The 17,771-nt window shown below is 38.7% G+C and overlaps 1 protein-coding gene across 6 annotated transcripts in view; it reads right to left on the bottom strand.

The window, feature by feature from the left end:
* atp11a (ATPase phospholipid transporting 11A) overlaps positions 1-17,771 on the bottom strand; it is a 94,946-nt gene that overhangs the window by 25,423 nt on the left and 51,752 nt on the right. For all 6 annotated transcript variants that reach the window (XM_067441063.1, XM_067441064.1, XM_067441065.1 and 3 more), the window contains exons 11-18: positions 17,367-17,517; positions 15,281-15,478; positions 15,016-15,189; positions 13,024-13,190; positions 12,533-12,604; positions 11,277-11,350; positions 9,009-9,112; positions 6,133-6,314 (exon numbers count right to left, since the gene is read on the bottom strand). In XM_067441063.1, coding sequence (XP_067297164.1) covers positions 6,133-6,314; positions 9,009-9,112; positions 11,277-11,350; positions 12,533-12,604; positions 13,024-13,190; positions 15,016-15,189; positions 15,281-15,478; positions 17,367-17,517 — 1,122 coding nt within the window. The remainder of the gene's footprint in view (positions 1-6,132; positions 6,315-9,008; positions 9,113-11,276; positions 11,351-12,532; positions 12,605-13,023; positions 13,191-15,015; positions 15,190-15,280; positions 15,479-17,366; positions 17,518-17,771) is intronic.

Genomic DNA, 17,771 nt, shown 5'->3' with positions numbered 1-17,771 from the left:
ATGTGTGTTTTTTTGTTAGTTTCAGCCCGACGCAGTTATCATGTTTTCATGTCCAGAGCCTTGTTGTTTAAAGGTGTCAAACTGGCTTTTTGATTTTTTTATATTGTTGTCTGAGATCAACTAAATTAAGCGTAAGCGTTAGTTCTGGCAGGCTAGGTAGTCAAGACGCTGCTAACGCTATTTGGTCTCATCAGCTGGTTCTGCTCAGCTGAGAGGCATCAGCTGATTTGCATCAGTGCATCAGCTGTTCACACTCCCCTCACTGCTAATGGCTTGATATAAACAGCGCGCATCTTCAAACAGATTCAGTTCGCTCCTAAACTGCTGTTGCTAGCTCTTTGCTGCCCACCACCTCCCCAGCTCCTCCATGTCGTGTATAACGTGGCATTTTACTTTGTCCTCATTGCTGCTCTGTTCATAGGGGGAATAGTTCAGCTTTCACAGCCCTAAACTGTGCGAGCGTTCCCTAATGCTGCTGCTGTCCTCTGACTCTCCGCTATTGGTCAGAGGACTCCCTGAACAGAGCCATACCGCCAAAACATTCATTCAGAATTATCAACTTGAATTGCAATTTATTCAAAAATTCCTAAATCATTTTTATTTGTTCTTGACTTAATAGACCTGACAGAATGATGTTCGTGTGGTTTTTACATCCAAAAACATCATAACTAATAAGTAATAGGCTATTTTCTACACTGGTTTTGAGGCTCTCTCCTGAACGGTGGGTTTTGATGGGCGTGCCTCACTGGAGACTTTGAAGTAATAGCCCATGTCTAGGATTGGAGAAGATTTGCATATTTAATGAGCTTCTGCTCCCCTGTCAGTTCAGTTCACATGAGGGAGGGATTGTTTTGAAAGTGGCAACCGAAATGATTTTCTCGATCACAGGGCTCATAAACGTCTTTATCAAACAAACACAATGATTTATTTATTTCTCATCGACCCGCGATTGATTGGACTATTATTTTTATATTATATGGCCCGCCCGATCAGTCGATATAAGTACGAACCACGCGCACACACATACGTGCGCGCCCTTTAAATGTCAAGTCAAGAGAGAGTGAACAGCTCAGATTAAGAAAGGAATATTATTTCACTATTTAAGATTAATCGGCCTGCTGTCTGGCTTACGTTTTGGTAGCCCGTCTGGAAAACACACAACCTGGATGTTGGGTTTGCGAGTCCAGCGTGCTAAAGGTATGCTCTGTTAGACACATACACATAATCCAAAACGATCTTTAACAATGCAATATTATTACATATATAAAAAACACGTTTTACTCACATAAGTGGGTTGCACCTTTCCTGTCGGATCCAATATAGAAGAAATAGCGTTGTTTTTTAATCTTAAATGTCTACAAATCCAGCATCTACCTGAGATTTGTTTACAAACGATTCCGCAGTGAAATGAAGCAAACACCATGTCTTCTCCATGTGAGCTGGAACTTCATTAAAAATAAATTCCAACCACACGTTTCTAAATAATATTAGGATCCGAAGGAAGCTTATGCAGCGACGGTGTTCTTCCACAAAAAAGGGATAGTGAAATATCTTGCTTCGGCATGTTTATTGTTGTTGGTTAGCACTAGCCGATCAGCTCCATGAGTCGGTGGGCGGGGCTACTGAATTAGATGAGTCAGTGTGCGGGGCTACTGAATTAGACGAGTCAGTGGGCGGGGCTACTGAATTAGACGAGTCAGTGGGCGGGGCTACTGAATTAGACGAGTCAGTGTGCGGGGCTACTGAATTAGACGAGTCAGTGTGCGGGGCTACTGAATTAGATGAGTCAGTGGGTGGGGCTACTAAATTAGATGAGTCAGTGTGCGGGGCTAATGAATTAGATGAGTCAGTGTGCGGGGCTACTGAATTAGATGAGTCAGTGTGCGGGGCTACTGAATTAGATGAGTCAGTGTGCGGGGCTACTGAATTAGATGAGTCAGTGTGCGGGGCTACTGAATTAGATGAGTCAGTGTGCGGGGCTACTGAATTAGATGGGTCAGTGGGTGGGGCTACTGAATTAAATGAGTCAGTGGGCGGGGCTACTGAATTAGACGAGTCAGTGGGTGGGGCTACTGAATTAGACGAGTTAGTGGGTGGGGCTACTTAATTAGACGAGTCGGTGGGCGGGGCTACTGAATTAGATGAGTCAGTGGGCGGGGCTACTGAATTAGACGAGTCAGTGGGCGGGGCTACTGAATTAGACGAGTCAGTGGGTGGGGCTACTGAATTAGATGAGTCAGTGGGTGGGGCTACTTAATTAGACGAGTCGGTGGGCGGGGCTACTGAATAAGATGAGTCAGTGTGCGGGGCTACTGAATTAGACGAGTCGTTGGGCGGGGCTACTGAATTAGATGAGTCAGTGTGCGGGGCTACTGAATTAGATGAATCAGTGTGCGGGGCTACTGAATTAGATGAGTCAGTGTGCGGGGCTACTGAATTAGATGAGTCAGTGGGTGGGGCTACCGAATTAGATGAGTCAGTGGGTGGGGCTACCGAATTAGATGAGTCAGTGGGCGGGGCTACTGAATTAGACGAGTCAGTGGGTGGGGCTACTGAATTAGACGAGTCAGTGGGTGGGGCTACTGAATTAGATGAGTCAGTGGGTGGGGCTACCGAATTAGATGAGTCAGTGGGCGGGGCTACTGAATTAGACGAGTCAGTGGGTGGGGCTACTGAATTAGACGAGTCGTTGGGCGGGGCTACTGAATTAGATGAGTCAGTGTGCGGGGCTACTGAATTAGATGAATCAGTGTGCGGGGCTACTGAATTAGATGAGTCAGTATGCGGAGCTACTGAATTAGATGAGTCAGTGGGTGGGGCTACCGAATTAGATGAGTCAGTGGGCGGGGCTACTGAATTAGACGAGTCAGTGGGTGGGGCTACTGAATTAGACGAGTCAGTGGGAGGGGCTACTGAATTAGACGAGTCAGTGGGTGGGGCTACTGAATTAGATGAGTCAGTGTGCGGGGCTACTGAATTAGATGAGTCAGTGTGCGGGGCTACCGAATTAGACGAGTCAGTGTGCGGGGCTACTGAATTAGATGAGTCAGTGTGCGGGGCTACTGAATTAGATGAGTCAGTGTGCGGGGCTACTGAATTAGATGTGCTGTAGAGGCGTGTTTTGTCGCTTGATGATGTAAAGATGCTCACACAATCTGGGCCTGGCGTCTATAAAAGCTTTTCTTTGACTAACAATGAAGTTTTTAGCTCTGAAATTTACAGGATATTCTTATATTACCATGACCTTTCATATATCAAAAGCTCAAAGGAAAGTTGATTTCTTAATTTATCATGCCCTTAAATAGCAAATGCACTTGCGCCCATCTGTTTTCCCATGGTCTGAAAACGAGGTATGTTCAGGCGCATTGTTGGTGCGTTGCTATTATTCGGACATACCCTAAGTGCACCTGCGTCATGGGCTCAGATCCTTAAAATAGACCCCAAACTCTGTAAACATAAAAGCTTAATAAGGGGGGCAATTTCAAATAAGTTCACTCTTTAAAAACAAATCTACTGAACCTGTCACATTTTGACGTAAATAGTATCGTAAGTACTACATTAAATCCCGAAGTGACAATTATGCAATTGTCTCAACTGTATAGTAGCAGCAAAATTTGGCACAGTATGTAGCAATCTTTATTCTTTGTGCTTTATTCTTTGCGCAGTGCTGGAGTGAAAGTTAATGGACAGTGCCCTGCATGGCTCGGTGGCAGGGAGGTCTTATACGGCAGGGTGATGTCTCAGCCCACTTCACTCAGTAATTAAGCAGCCCAGCAGTCAGGATTCACAGTGCCACACCGCTGCCAGATAATTAAGACTCCACCCCCACTGCACCTCACTCACAGCCCAGCCATGCAGGAAGCGACATTCTCACAAAGACTCCCGGGAAGAAACGACAAGACATTCTATTACACTTCTTATTAAACATTCGAATAACCCGATTTGCATTTCCCTCAACAACATTCTATTGAAGTTAAACAGATTCTAACATTCTTATTAAGTCATGGCGTTCCTTCTTACTCCCCCAACATTCTATTTGACTTCATGACATTCTAAGATTATAAAACCTTGGCTTAAAGTTAACATTAATGTTTTTGAAAGAAGAACTGACTAAACTGCATCAGTTGCGCTGCCTAATACGTGTGTGGAAACCATGATTCATTTTAAAGGATTCTTTGATGAACATAACGTTCAAACTAACAGCATTTTTTAAATAGAATTCTTTTGTTACATATTGTCATTTTTGATCAATTAAATGGGGCCTTGCTGAATAAAAGTATTCATTTCTTTCTTTTTATAAAGCTGCGTAAACATTACCAGCGACACAATCCCATTCATTTCAGTAGAGAGCTGGCAAATTCCGGCGACACAATCAATAGTGACCATTGGCGACGGGATGTAGGCATGTCCAGCAACAGATGCGATATCTTTAACTTTATGCAAATGAAGAACAACTTTCTATGCAGCCAACCAATATGAGTGATGGAGGATAAGTTATTTTAGCGGTCAGCAGCTTTCCAATAATTTATGATATGTGATATGAATACAATCACATCGTGTATAGAGTCGGTGGGCGGGGCTTAACATAATCACGACGGCCGAGTTGCGCTTGCGTGCTTCTAGTAAACACAGAAGCTGGCGAACGGCTCTGGTTGTTTGCAGCGCTATCCTATCGCGTGCAGAGGGAGTTTAAAAGACAACCGTTTATCCCGCTCCTCGGACTGAGCCCTGTCTATGGTGAGTTCCCAGACCAAACATCTTGATGTGGGTCTGGCTTGTCAGGCTAATATTGGGCTTCATACATCGCTAAACAATGGATTTTTTTTGCCTGTGAAATTTCGGCAAAAGAAATTTCACTAGTGTGACCACACCTTTACGGAAGAAAAATGATTTTCCATTTCATGTTGACTAAGAATGTTTCTGTTTTTTTCCCCCCAAATCAGTTACAAACAGTCAAACGATGATTTATCAGATTAACTCCCTATATTTTTTGATTATAACACATGATCTTGAGTGCCCTCTTGAAGACACAAACAGGCTGGTGCCTACGGGGCACTGATTGCATCTAATTAACACAGCCTGACAAAATAAGTTCCCGTTCAGTAATCACTATTTGTTTGCTCTGTCATATTCATTAAGGGGGTTGACATGGATTGATGTGTTTATTTATAACGTTGGGTTGGACGGCCTCCATAAGTGCATAAGCCAAAACAGTGGTTCATCAGAACCGCGTCTGCCGGCCCTGATTGATTCAAGAGGGGGTCTAATTACGTTAGCTGCTCATTATCAGGACACTGGAGCCTAATGGATGGACTCCATTGATTGCCTGTGCAATTAACGTTAACTCGTACTGGTTCTGTCAGGGCCACGGTGCTCACGTGCTTTTCAACTGGATGCTGGACCTGTAACTCTTCCACCCAGTTGTTGGGCCAATCAGAACATGGCATTCAGCCAGTTTAAAATCTAATACTGCTAATGCACATTTATGCTCGGTTTCAGTTCAGCAAAATGTACAACGTACCTTGTTTACTTAGGCCAATGCATGACGCACTTTATTGAAAGCATAACATGAGACTATTATTAAATGCTGATGTTTTTACTTGGCAACATATACATTGGAAAGCAATATCGGAAATGCATCGGACATCATGGCTCCATATATCCCGACACTATAGATTTTTTGATGGTGTAATGCAGGCATCCTAAAATAGTGGACTGTCACAGTGCTGTTTTACATTGTTAAAATAAAAATAATCATACTGAATACATTTGAGTGTATTGAAAGTTGTTATAACGTTGCTCTGCGTTCGCTCGGTGGCTGGTATGAGAGACTTTGAAGCAATCTAGATTGATATCAGAATATCCTTTTTATATAAACCGGATGCAACATGAAATGCGATTCATTATGCGATTCAGAAAGCTAATTATGTTATGCTAGCCACTTGACAAAACTGTCTTTGAGGCAGGGTGTTTGTATTTGCTGTATTTGTCAAGGGAATACTGAACATGAAATGATTTGGATTCCAGTCGGTCAGCTTCTGTTCATTTGTGAACTTTGAAATCGAAAGTTTGATTCACTTCAGTACAAGAATTTTTAAACAAGTCAATCAAACTTAGGAGGCAGTGATTCACCTGTCTTCCACAGCCGTGGCTCCCAGGAGGATGAAATCCTTTTCGATGACATCATAAGCTTCAGCCAGTTTCCTGTCGCGCTCCTGCAGAGCTAGTTTAGCACCGTTGAGGAGACGGCACGTTTTCTCATACTCCTCATGAGTCAGCTTCTTATAAGCCACACAAAGAGTCCGTAAACCCTCCTACAGGGAAAGATTTGAAACAACTTGTCAGCTTAGCCTTCCAGGATTTGAAACAAGTTGTCAGCTTAGCCTACCAGGTCCATTCATTTACAAAAAGAGCCAAAATTCAACTCCAGAATTCATTCTTTGTCCTAAAACAGCATTAATCTTAGATATAACTAAATATAGGTTTAGCTCAGAATAATCATAATATAAAAGGAAAGAACAATACCAATGATAAGAGAAATTAAATGTTGACATTATTTATTGTATTCACCCTTGTATTTTCCAAATCTGTGACTTTCTTTCTTCTTGTGGTACGACAACAGATATTTTGCAGAGTGCTCACGCTGCTCTTTTCCATAGGATCAATCATGCGTTGACCACAAGTTGTAGAGCTCAAAAGCCAAACAAAAATAGCTCATATGAAATGTGCAATAGTCAAAGTCAAATATGACTTTTTATTTGGGGTTTTTGTGTCTTTTTTTAAACTTGACTTGTGTGTAAAAGAGCAGTGTGAACATTCAGAAAATCTGAAATCTAATTTTGTGTTCCATGCATGAAAGAAAGTCATAAGAGCTTTTCATTTAAATAACCCATTTAAATAAGGGTTAAATAACCCTTAACCCCAGGTTATTGTCGTTCAAAAACCAGTTTAAACATTTCCCACTTTAATATAGTAATTTAGAGGTGGGGTTATAGCAACACTTTTAACCCGGGGTTATCAAACCCTGCTCCAGAGCACTTGTGTGAAACTATGCGTGTTAGAATGTGCACATTGTATAAATAGTTGTTTCCACATTTCATGCGGAAAAAAGTCAAATGACAAAGGAAAGGGCATCAACTGAAGTGACAATATTTAATTCTTACCTTTATAGTACAAAACTGTAATTCATGACAAACTTGATAGTAAGATCGACAATGTATAATAAGAGGATGCGCAATGCTAGAGCTTTTATATAAACAGGTCGTGCACTGCGTTCGTCCAATCAATGACATCGCAAATAAGGACGTTAGCCTAGGGTATATACAATGTGAAACGTCATTTTATGAATAGCCAGAATTAATTGTTAAACCCTGGTAAAGCATGAGCAGTGTGAAACATGAAGATAACTCAGGATAACCCAGGACTCTGTTTACCCAGGGTTTAGAATAACCCAGGATTGACTATTTCAAGTGCGAAAAGCACTATACAGATTTAAAACTACATGATGATTATACCATTTTCATTTATTGGTGAACAACCCTAGCCTGGATGCCAGCCGAACTTAGCCCCGCCCACAACAATTTTCGGTCGGGCAGTTCGGTCTGGCCTTGCTCCATAGAGGAGTAATTATCCCCGAACAGAAACTGTTCGGACCAATGAGATCATCAGGGCGGGCTTTAGACGATGATGGACAGATGATCAACAGTAACGTAATCATCACGTCATCAAAGGGACTTGGATTATATTTTTTCGAATCCTAAACTGAGAGCTTGTTTGTATGCATTCACCTTCACAATTTCTATCAGAAGTGAGTAAGTTCAAGATGTTGAGTAAGTACTCTGAGTATCATTAAATTATTTTATTTTTTTACAACACCGGCAAAGATCGTGTATTTCAGCCTGATTTCAGCGCACAACATGCAGACAGGGTTGCCAAGTTTTTACAACATAACCCGCCAACTACTAGCCCTAAAAAAATGGCGTTTGGGGGGTTTATGTGTTATTTTGGCAAGGTTGCCTGTTAAAATTCGCACTCATGGGTCTATATATCACATAATAGTCGCTTCAATCAGCGGACAAAGATAACAACCCACGGGGGGAAAAACGCAGACTTGGCAACACAGTGCAGTTGAACTATGTTGACATTTGACAATGCGTTGCTTCGTTGCTCTGATTGGTTGTAGGTCTATCCAATTGAGGTCTTTCCTGGTTCGGTTGAAACACGCCCCATAATCACAGCCCAATGGAGCAGATCAGACTCATATTCTGACTAGAATTGAGTATGACCACGTCAGGCTAGAACAACCCCTTTAAAATATAGATTATTGAATGATAAAATGTTCTAATTGAAAAGTTCCCATTAGGACTTTTAATAAAACAGATAGAACTGTCCTTTTGAGCTCTTTCACACTGTCATGAGAACAAAGATTCTGTTTTGTCTGCTTCTACAGAAACCGTTTCACTATGGCTACCAAAGTCATGAATCAGCACGGATGCCAGTACAACCAAACCCTTTCTAAAGTGATGTAATTCCTGACACAGACAATAAAGTAATATAGAGCTGTGTCAGTCTATGACATTAGATCCATTCCTTATGTCTGGGACCATAATTTTATCATTTGTCTTTAAACAATTTCATATATTTGAGATGTTTAAGATAACTATATTATATCGATTATAAACAGCAAAAAGTGCAATTGACTTCGGATGCTACCAGTACATAGAGATATTAAACTAATATCAGTTGTTCATAATGCTCATCTCTCTAAGGAAAGCTAATGAGAACAGGGCGGCAGTGTGAAAATACAAAAATAGAAAGAATCTTTCTGATTTCAGTGATGCCTAGGTACTTTTCTCTTTCAGCTCTCTTTAACTTAACACAAGTTGCACAAGCAAACACATCTGAGAGAAGCTTTTTTTACATCAAGATCTAGAAAGGAGCTTTTGTGGCCTATTAATAGCTCTGCTAAAATAAGAAAGAAGATAAAGATGTTTCCGATTTCTGCTCACCACAGCGTTGTGCTCCACTCGCGCTCTGACCTGCTCCACCTTCCCAGAAACCACCCGTGGGAAAATAGCGGAATCTGCACCTTTACAGAACAAGTAGTACTCTCCTAGAACAAGCAAACAATTATGAACACATACAACTATAACAACTATAAAGAATAAAGAAGAAACTGTATAACCACCGGTATTAAATGCGTTGAATAAATCCGTAATAGGTATTAAAGGGATATTCTCTCATCATTTACTCACCCTCATGACATCCCTGATGTATATATGACTTTCTTTTTTTTCTCAGAAAAACACAAACACTCATTTTTAGGAAAATAATCAATTAGGAAAACCAGACAAAAGGGTCCCTGATCGACTCCCAGTGGATGGATCAATGTCTTCTAAAGCTAAATGATAGGTGAGTGGGGGAAAATACTAAAACTTTTAAATACTAATAAAATAATACAACTTTTTAATCTAGAAAATCATTGCTTCAGCTCTACTGTCGTACGAGTGAAGTGTGTTGTGTAGTTAGCGCGGGAAGTGGCTGTCCTCTGTGCTTTTTACGTTACTTCTTCCGTGAACGTCATAACGCACTTACGTCTTACAGAAACGAACCCAGGACAGTTGAAAGGAAGCGATAGTTTATAGTTAAAAGAATGCAATATGTTAGTATTTTTCTTAAACCTATCATTTAGCTTCAGAAGACATTCATGTACTTTGTGTGGTTTTTCAAGCGTCAACCGAGCAACACCTATTCAGTGGCATTATATGGACTCACAAAGATGGATTATTTGCCTAAAAATCTTTGTTTGTGTTTATCTGAAGAAATAAAAGTCATTTATATTGGGGATGGCATGAAGGAAAATAAATGATAAGACAGTTTTCAATTTTGGGCGAACTATCCCTTTAGTTCATCATTTTAGCAACACATTTTTATTTTTTATTTTTCTCTCTCACTGAAACACTATCATACATCACAATAATTATTTCAGTCTTTTAAATTAGCACATTAGTTATGCTGTCAGGTTCTCAATATATTCAAGAATATTTTTATTTATTTAGAAGAGTAGTTATTAGGTCAATTGTTTGTGACTGAATGTATTCAGGAATCAGACAGATGTCTAAATCTAGCTCTCGTTTGTATGCTAGCAGCGCATTGACCCACTTGCATTAACTGGCCCCCTTAATTTGGGCACACATGGTGACTCAGACACTTTCACTGGAATGTGCAACAGTCACTTGCAGATCCAGAATGAGTGTGTGTGTGTGTGTGTGTGTGTGTGTGTGTGTGTGTGTGTGTGTGTGTGTGTGTGTGTGTGTGTGTGTGTGTGTGTGTGTGTGTGTGTGTGTGTGTGTGTGTGTGTGTGTGTGTGTGTGTGTGTGTGTGTGTGTGTGCGCGCGTGTGTTTACTCAGCAATGATTTGAGGGCAAAATTATCCCCAGACGTTAGCTAAATCCCTTTGGGGATGTACTCAGATGGGACAATAATTCATAAATAAAGTGAATAATTAGGACGGCCAATCTCTTAAATTGCAAATCAAATTAATTATTCTGCATCATATGCAATTAACCAAATTATTCTAAAATATCAATATTTGTAGAGATAATTCAAAGACATTTCATTATTGTGGCAAAATAAAACTGATTAGATTTGACAAAGAGCTAAGGGCTAAATTATAAGTTATAAGTTTATACATAACTGTATAATAGTATGTTAGCCATTACTGGTCAGGAGGCATGATTAACTACATTCAATTTTGATCACTTTTTAAATAATTAAATCACACTAACATTAACATGTTAAACTGACATTGTATTTTTTATATCAGAAAAAGGCATCTATAATAATATACAATAATTATAATTAGCTATATGAAAATAATGTAAGTGTACGGCAATTCCTCATTTACATTGTAAGTAAGTGTGTGTGTGGGGGGGGGCACACATGTTTTGTGACATATGAGGACACAAATGTGTATAATGACATGGGTATGACATAGGTATTACAAGGAGATGGTGAAATATGAGGACATTGGCCATGTCCCCACTTTTCAAAAGGCTTATAAATTATACTGGATGAATTTTTTTTAAAGTAAAAATGCAGAATGTGTCCTGTGATGGGTAGGTTTATGGGCAGGGCCAGTGTAAGGGGATAGAAAATACAGTTTGTACAGTATAAAAACCATTACGTCTATGGAATGTCCCCATATGTCACAAAAACAAATGTGTGTGTGTGTGTGTGTGTGTGTGTGTGTGTGTGTGTGTGTGTTTTCATCATACCTGAGCTTGATCTTACGATTACGCTCATTCTCCTCCTCACTGAATCAAAGTTCAACACTTCCAACAGCTCAAATCTGTGAATGTACAGCCACAAACAAACATCGTAGGGATAATGAATGACTATGTCGAGATAAATCAGAGGCATAGGTGGCACTGACTGGATCCTTTGGGATGCATCTTTATCACAGACAGACAGAGTTTTTATGTGACTGCGCTCTGTGCTGACCCTCATGTTCTCAGCTGTAGGACAGTGTGTAGCTGCACTAATTATGGCTGATCCTTGTCCTTCAAGGACACACATAAACACACACTCACAAACACTGGTCCTTTCACAATACTCCCTGAACAGAGGCACTTCACTGCCTCCCACAACATACTGTATAACAGTGTTATTTTAATAAACACACAACGATGTTAATATAGCTGAGTAAATACACAGATGATTACAAATTAGGCTGAGCAAACATTGCTTTGCTGAGGTTTCTTTCTCACACCATATGTGGGAAAAAACATAGCATGACAAGAAAATTAAAGCTGCAGTCACCACAGCAGTTGTTAGCAGCCCTGCTTTTGCTTGTGGTATGAATCTAAATGCTTGTTTGTAAAAAAAAAAAAAAAAAGTTTAAATGCATAAATGTGTGTGTATATATGTGAACCTGGACCACAAAACATAAGGGTGTCATGAATAAATAACACATTGATGTATGGTATGTAAGGATAGGACAATATTTAGTCGAGATAAAATATTTGAAAATCTGGAATCTGAGGGTGCAAAAAATTATTATTTCACTAAAATTATTAATTTATATTGGTTTAAGATATCAGTTATTCTATTCAAATTATATATATATATATATATATATATAATAGTAGTACAATAATAATAGTATATATATAATACTAGTTAAAGTAATATACGTATAAGTATTAATATAACTTATTAATTATCATATGCAAATCTATATTTATTTATATTTATATTTATATTCATAATTATTTTACTATTATTTGAAAAAAAACAATACAAACTTTTTAAAACTACTATTTTACTGTTTATTCATTTAGCTTAAATTATTTTTTGGTTGTTGTTTTTTAAAGTTAGCAATATGAATTGTCATATGCAAATCTATATTTCACATATAAATACATGTAAGTTTACAGTAAACTATTGTAAAATACAGGCTCGGGCCAACTGTGCAAAAGACATCCAAATGTTTACGGGTCATTGTGCTAATGCTGTTGTCCAGATGGCTCACCTTTCCATTTCATCATCTCTGTTAAGGATCTCCATGTGACTGTCCTTCATACGGAGATAGGTGAAGCCCAACCTGAGCAGGTGAGAGAAAGAGAAAGTAAGCTTTGTTTGTTGTTGCGATAAAAGGGGCCATTTCATTATGAATCATTTTTTCCTTGAATATCTGTCATTGGCAAATATGACTTAAACACACAACAGCATGTACAGTCACTGTATGGTCAAAGAAAGGATACAAAATGGTCATAAAAACGAAGTTTTGACTGTGTTAAAGGTATCGGGTTAAAGATAGGGTAGGTAATTTTTTTTCTTTGTAGACGCTCTGAAGGGAGGGTTGGATCTTATGTGAAATGGCCTACCCTACCTTTGAATAATACTGTAAGAATATATTGCTTGTTGTAAATTCATTTTAATAAATTGGGTTTATTCTAAAGTGTTACCATATAATTTGTCAGTGTGAGTGCATGTTTATGAGTTTGCATGCATGCGTCTTGCCTTTTCATGCCATCCACCAACGCAACCTCGTCTGGAGAGGAGGAGATGTAGAAGGAGGTGGACTTGCCCTGATGGATTCCTCTCTTAATGCCGTCCACCGTCTCCTCTTCCTTCACCTGGACTGTGTGACACAGGCACAATGCGCGGAAAAACAGCTCCTCTCGCTCCTGATGAAACACACACATACACCAAGAGTCAGAAATGACACCACGCTATGAGATTCAAAAAGATAATTGCTTGAAAATTCATGATTAATTCAAGAAGACATAAAGTTTGCCCTGAAATACTGTGTAAAAACTGCTGCAACTGTGAATTTGCTACAAAGAGTTTGCAATTCCATAAGAAAAATAGAATGTTTAATAGACTATTTAAATAAATACTAGAAAAAATAATTATTTTTGGCTCAGCAAGGCTACATTAATTTGAACAAAATTACATTAAATATTATTCCAATTTAAAATAACAATTTTCTATTTCAATATATTCTAAAATGTAATACATAACTGAATCTTTAACATCATTACTCCAGTCTTTAGTGTCACACGATACTTCAGAAATCATTCTAATATGCAGATTTGGTAAAATCAGTTCTTTTAAACTTAAATTGCAATAATATTTCACAATATTACTGCTGTGCTTTTGATCAAATAAATGCAGCCTTGGTGACTGTAAGAGACTTCTTTCAAAAACATGTCTTAAATATTCCAAACTTCTGACCAATAGTGTGTACACACACAGGCAATGGGACACCACCTTTACTTAAAAGCCAAACAGAATCATTCATCTGTTTCCTCACACACCAGAAGAAAGGAAAACAGAGAGACTAAAAAGAGATTAAGTGACAAAGACGGAGAGATAAAAGGAGCGAGAGAGAGAGAGAGAGAGAGAGAGAGAGAGAGAGAGAGTCTAACACTGAACAAAATGCAGTCACTATATATCCACTAAATATTTGAAAGCATTTGATTTAAGCAGACATTAAAAATCGTAACAACACTGTACTCTGATATTTCACTTTATGCACACGCACACACAATATCATCCTTACAGAATCTATTTTGAATGGTCAAAATGAGCTTATCCATTATTCACAAATCACATTCAAAAATACGACTGACAAGAGATGTGAGATTCCAGTTAACACATTTTTTAATAAATGTTTTAGTTAATCTTCTGATATTAAATGTGTCACATCGCTCAAAGATAAAATTAGAATCCATCCATCACTCCAACCATCCACAGCTAAAATATTCATGCAAAAACTTGGTGATAATATCATTTATCTGTGCAATGAAACATAACTCGCCATTTATAATAACACCTTCATTCTCTCATCTTGTCCAAACATTTTTATAGCTTCCTTTATCAAATGCATAAAAATCACTGTAGAAACAGATGGTTAAACATATTTTGTTTGTTTAAAATGATATTTGGTTTTAAAAAAATTATGATTTTGCGTTTTCATTTTTTAAGTACATATGTACAAATACTTTTTGGGACCACTGCGGTTCAAGTACAATGACATTTGAAAAAATGATTTTTTTATGCTCAGCAAGGCTACATTTATTTGATCAAGCATGTACAGCACTTAACAGTTATTGGAAGATGTTATTTTAAATAACTGTTTTCTATTTGAATATGTTTTAAAATGTAATTTATTCCTGGGATGCAAAGCTAAACTTTCAGCATCATTACTCTAGTCTTTGGTGTCACATGATCCTTCAGAAATCATTCTAAAATATGATGATTTGATGCTCTAGAAATATTACTATTATCAATTTTGGAAGAAGTTGTGCTGAAATAGAAACCTTCCATAAAAAAAAAAAGTCTTTACTGTCACTTTTGATCAATTAAATTTTCTTGTTGAATAAAAGTAGCCCAACAAATTATTTAATGAGAAAACAAACATACATCATCATACAGTAAAAGTTGAATATATGTCAAAATCTCTACTAAACAGCAGTTATGGAAACAAAAACAACAAGCTTGGCTCACCTTTCCATCTATGCCAGGAGAGGAGTCGATCATATCCATTCCTGCAGCTCCAGGTAAGATCTGCCCATTACAGATGGCATGCGGCACGTAAACATGCCCATCCACACAACATTCTCTCAACTCCATGTTATTTTCTGTCAAAGTGCCAGTCTTGTCTGTGAAGACGTATTCCACCTGTGATGGAGCAAAGAAAAAAAAAAAGAGAGAGAAGGTGAGCAAATGTTGACCTGGGCAGCTTTTGGAGTGGACTGAAATGGTTTCTCACCTGCCCAAGTTCCTCATTAAGATCGGAGGTATTGACGAGCGGTCGCTCTCCGAGCTCCTCATCGTACATGTCATCGTCCCACAGGATGAAGTACGAGCCCAAGAACTTCTGCATCTCTACGGTTACGTACATGGACACAGGAATGATGTAGTTGAACAGAACCATGAAGGCCAAGAAATCTGTGAATGCCCGGATTAACTGAGGAGACAAATGGACAGAATTAAATAGTTTGATAGCATGCTCTTACATGACATGCAAGAAGAAAAAAAAGGTAAATAGTGCGCACAATTCACTATTTCGTTCCCTCGATTTATAAATCATGCGCTTGTTATATTAATTAATTCCCTCAATTTATAAATTGTGAGCACAATTTAGTAAATCGAGGGATCGACTTAGTTAAACGTGCGCACGATTTAGCAGATCGAGGGAATGAAATTAGTAAAATGTGCGCACTATTAATAAATCGAGGGATCAAAATAGTAAATTGTGCGCACCATTTAGCCTACTAGTTTTTTTACTGCATGTGCGTCATGTGCGGGGCTCCGTAAGTTTGAGCTATGTTTTGAGCATTTATTTATTGGTATATACTGATCAGGCATAACATTATGACATGTGAAGTTTATAAAACTTTAAAAATCTCTTCATCACGGCACCTGTTAGTCGGTGGGATATATTAGGCAGCAAGTGAACATTTTGTCCTCAATGTTGATGTGTTAGAAGCTGGAAAAATGTGCAAGCTGAAGGATTTGAGCAAGTTTGACAAATTGTGATGGCTAAAGAGGTTCTCCAAAACTGCAGCTCTTGTGGGGTGTTCCCGGTCTGCAGTGGTCAGTATTTATCAAGTGTCCAAGGAAGGAACAGTGGTGAACCGGTGACAGGGTCATGGGTGGCCAAGGCTCATTGATGCACGTGGGGAGCGAAGGCTGGCCTGTGTGGTCCAATCAAACAGACGAGCTACTGTAGCTCAAATTGAAGAAATTAATGCTGGTTCTGATAGAAAGGTGTCAGAATACACAGTGCACCGCAGTTTGTTGTGTATGGGGCTCCATAGCCGCAGACCAGTCAGGGTGCCCATGCTGACCCCTCTCAACTGCCAAAAGCGCAAACAATGGGCACATGAGCATCAGAACTAGACCATGGAGCAATGGAACAAGATGGCCTGATGAATCAGGTTTTCTTTTACATCACATGGATGGCCGGGTGCATCATGTGCATTGAACACATGGCACCAGGATGCACTATGGGGAGAAGGCAAGCCGGCGGAGGCAGTGTGATGCTTTGGGCAATGTTCTGATGGGAAACCTTGGGTCCTGCCATCCATGTGGATGTTACTTTGATATGTACCACCTACCTAAGCATTGTGGCAGACCATGTACACCCTTTCATTGAAATGGTATTCCGTGATGGCTGTGGCCTCTTTCAACAGGATAATGAGCCCTGCCACAAAATAAAAATGGTTCAGGAATGGTTTGAGGAGCACAACAGCGTGTTTGAGGTGTTGACTTGGCCTCCAAATTCCCCAGATCTAATCCAATCGAGCATCTGTGGGATGTGCTGAACAAACAAGTCCGATCCATGGAGGCTCCACCCCGGCAACTTACAGGACTTAAAGGATCTTCTGCTAACATCTTGGTGCCAGATACCACAGCACACCTTTCTAGTGGTGTGGTATCTGGCACACCACCTTTCCATGCCTGGGTGGGTCAGGGCAGGTTTGGCAATAAATGGGCGACCAACACAATATTAGGTCATCATAATGTATGCCTGATCGTTGTTGTATGTATGTATGTATATATATATATATATATATATATATATATATATATTATATATATATATATATATATATATATATATATATATATATATATATATATATATATATATATATAGAGTAACACAAAATATTTTATTGTATTAATATTAATATTGTATCATGTTAAATAATTACAAATGTTTTAACTTGTTTTTAATTTGTAAATAAAATTAAATAAAATATATAAATAATAATAAAATTAATTATAATCAATTATAATTAAAAGAATAATAAGCTTTGTAATAATAAGCATTATTCTATAGCACGTACTACATGCCGTTGCCTCTCAGTCTCAGTTTTCTGGTTGTACCAGGGCTCATCTCTGTTTGGGTTGGCCTGCCAGACGTACTTCAGAAGCGTATTGATCAGAGCTTTACTGATCAGAATGCAGAGGTATACAATCAGGTAGGCATTCATAGACCTGCAAGACAAACAGTAATGCGATTATCTCTGACCCATACAGTATATGCATAATCATTTATAGACCTGATGGTAAAGACCCATATCATACATCAGGGTGACAAAATCTATCCGCACTAACTTTCCCTGAGGGTCTCGTATCCTGTCCAAATGACATCTATAATATTAAATAAAGGTCTAAAACAAACAAAAATCCACATTTATTTGATTGAAAAAGTCAATGACATTTAAACTTTGAAAGAAGATCTCTGAAAG

Source organism: Pseudorasbora parva, chromosome 4 (assembly GCF_024679245.1).
Source record: "Pseudorasbora parva isolate DD20220531a chromosome 4, ASM2467924v1, whole genome shotgun sequence".
Classification (NCBI taxonomy): Eukaryota; Metazoa; Chordata; class Actinopteri; order Cypriniformes; family Gobionidae; genus Pseudorasbora; species Pseudorasbora parva.
This window is presented reverse-complemented; position numbering and strand designations above follow the sequence as displayed.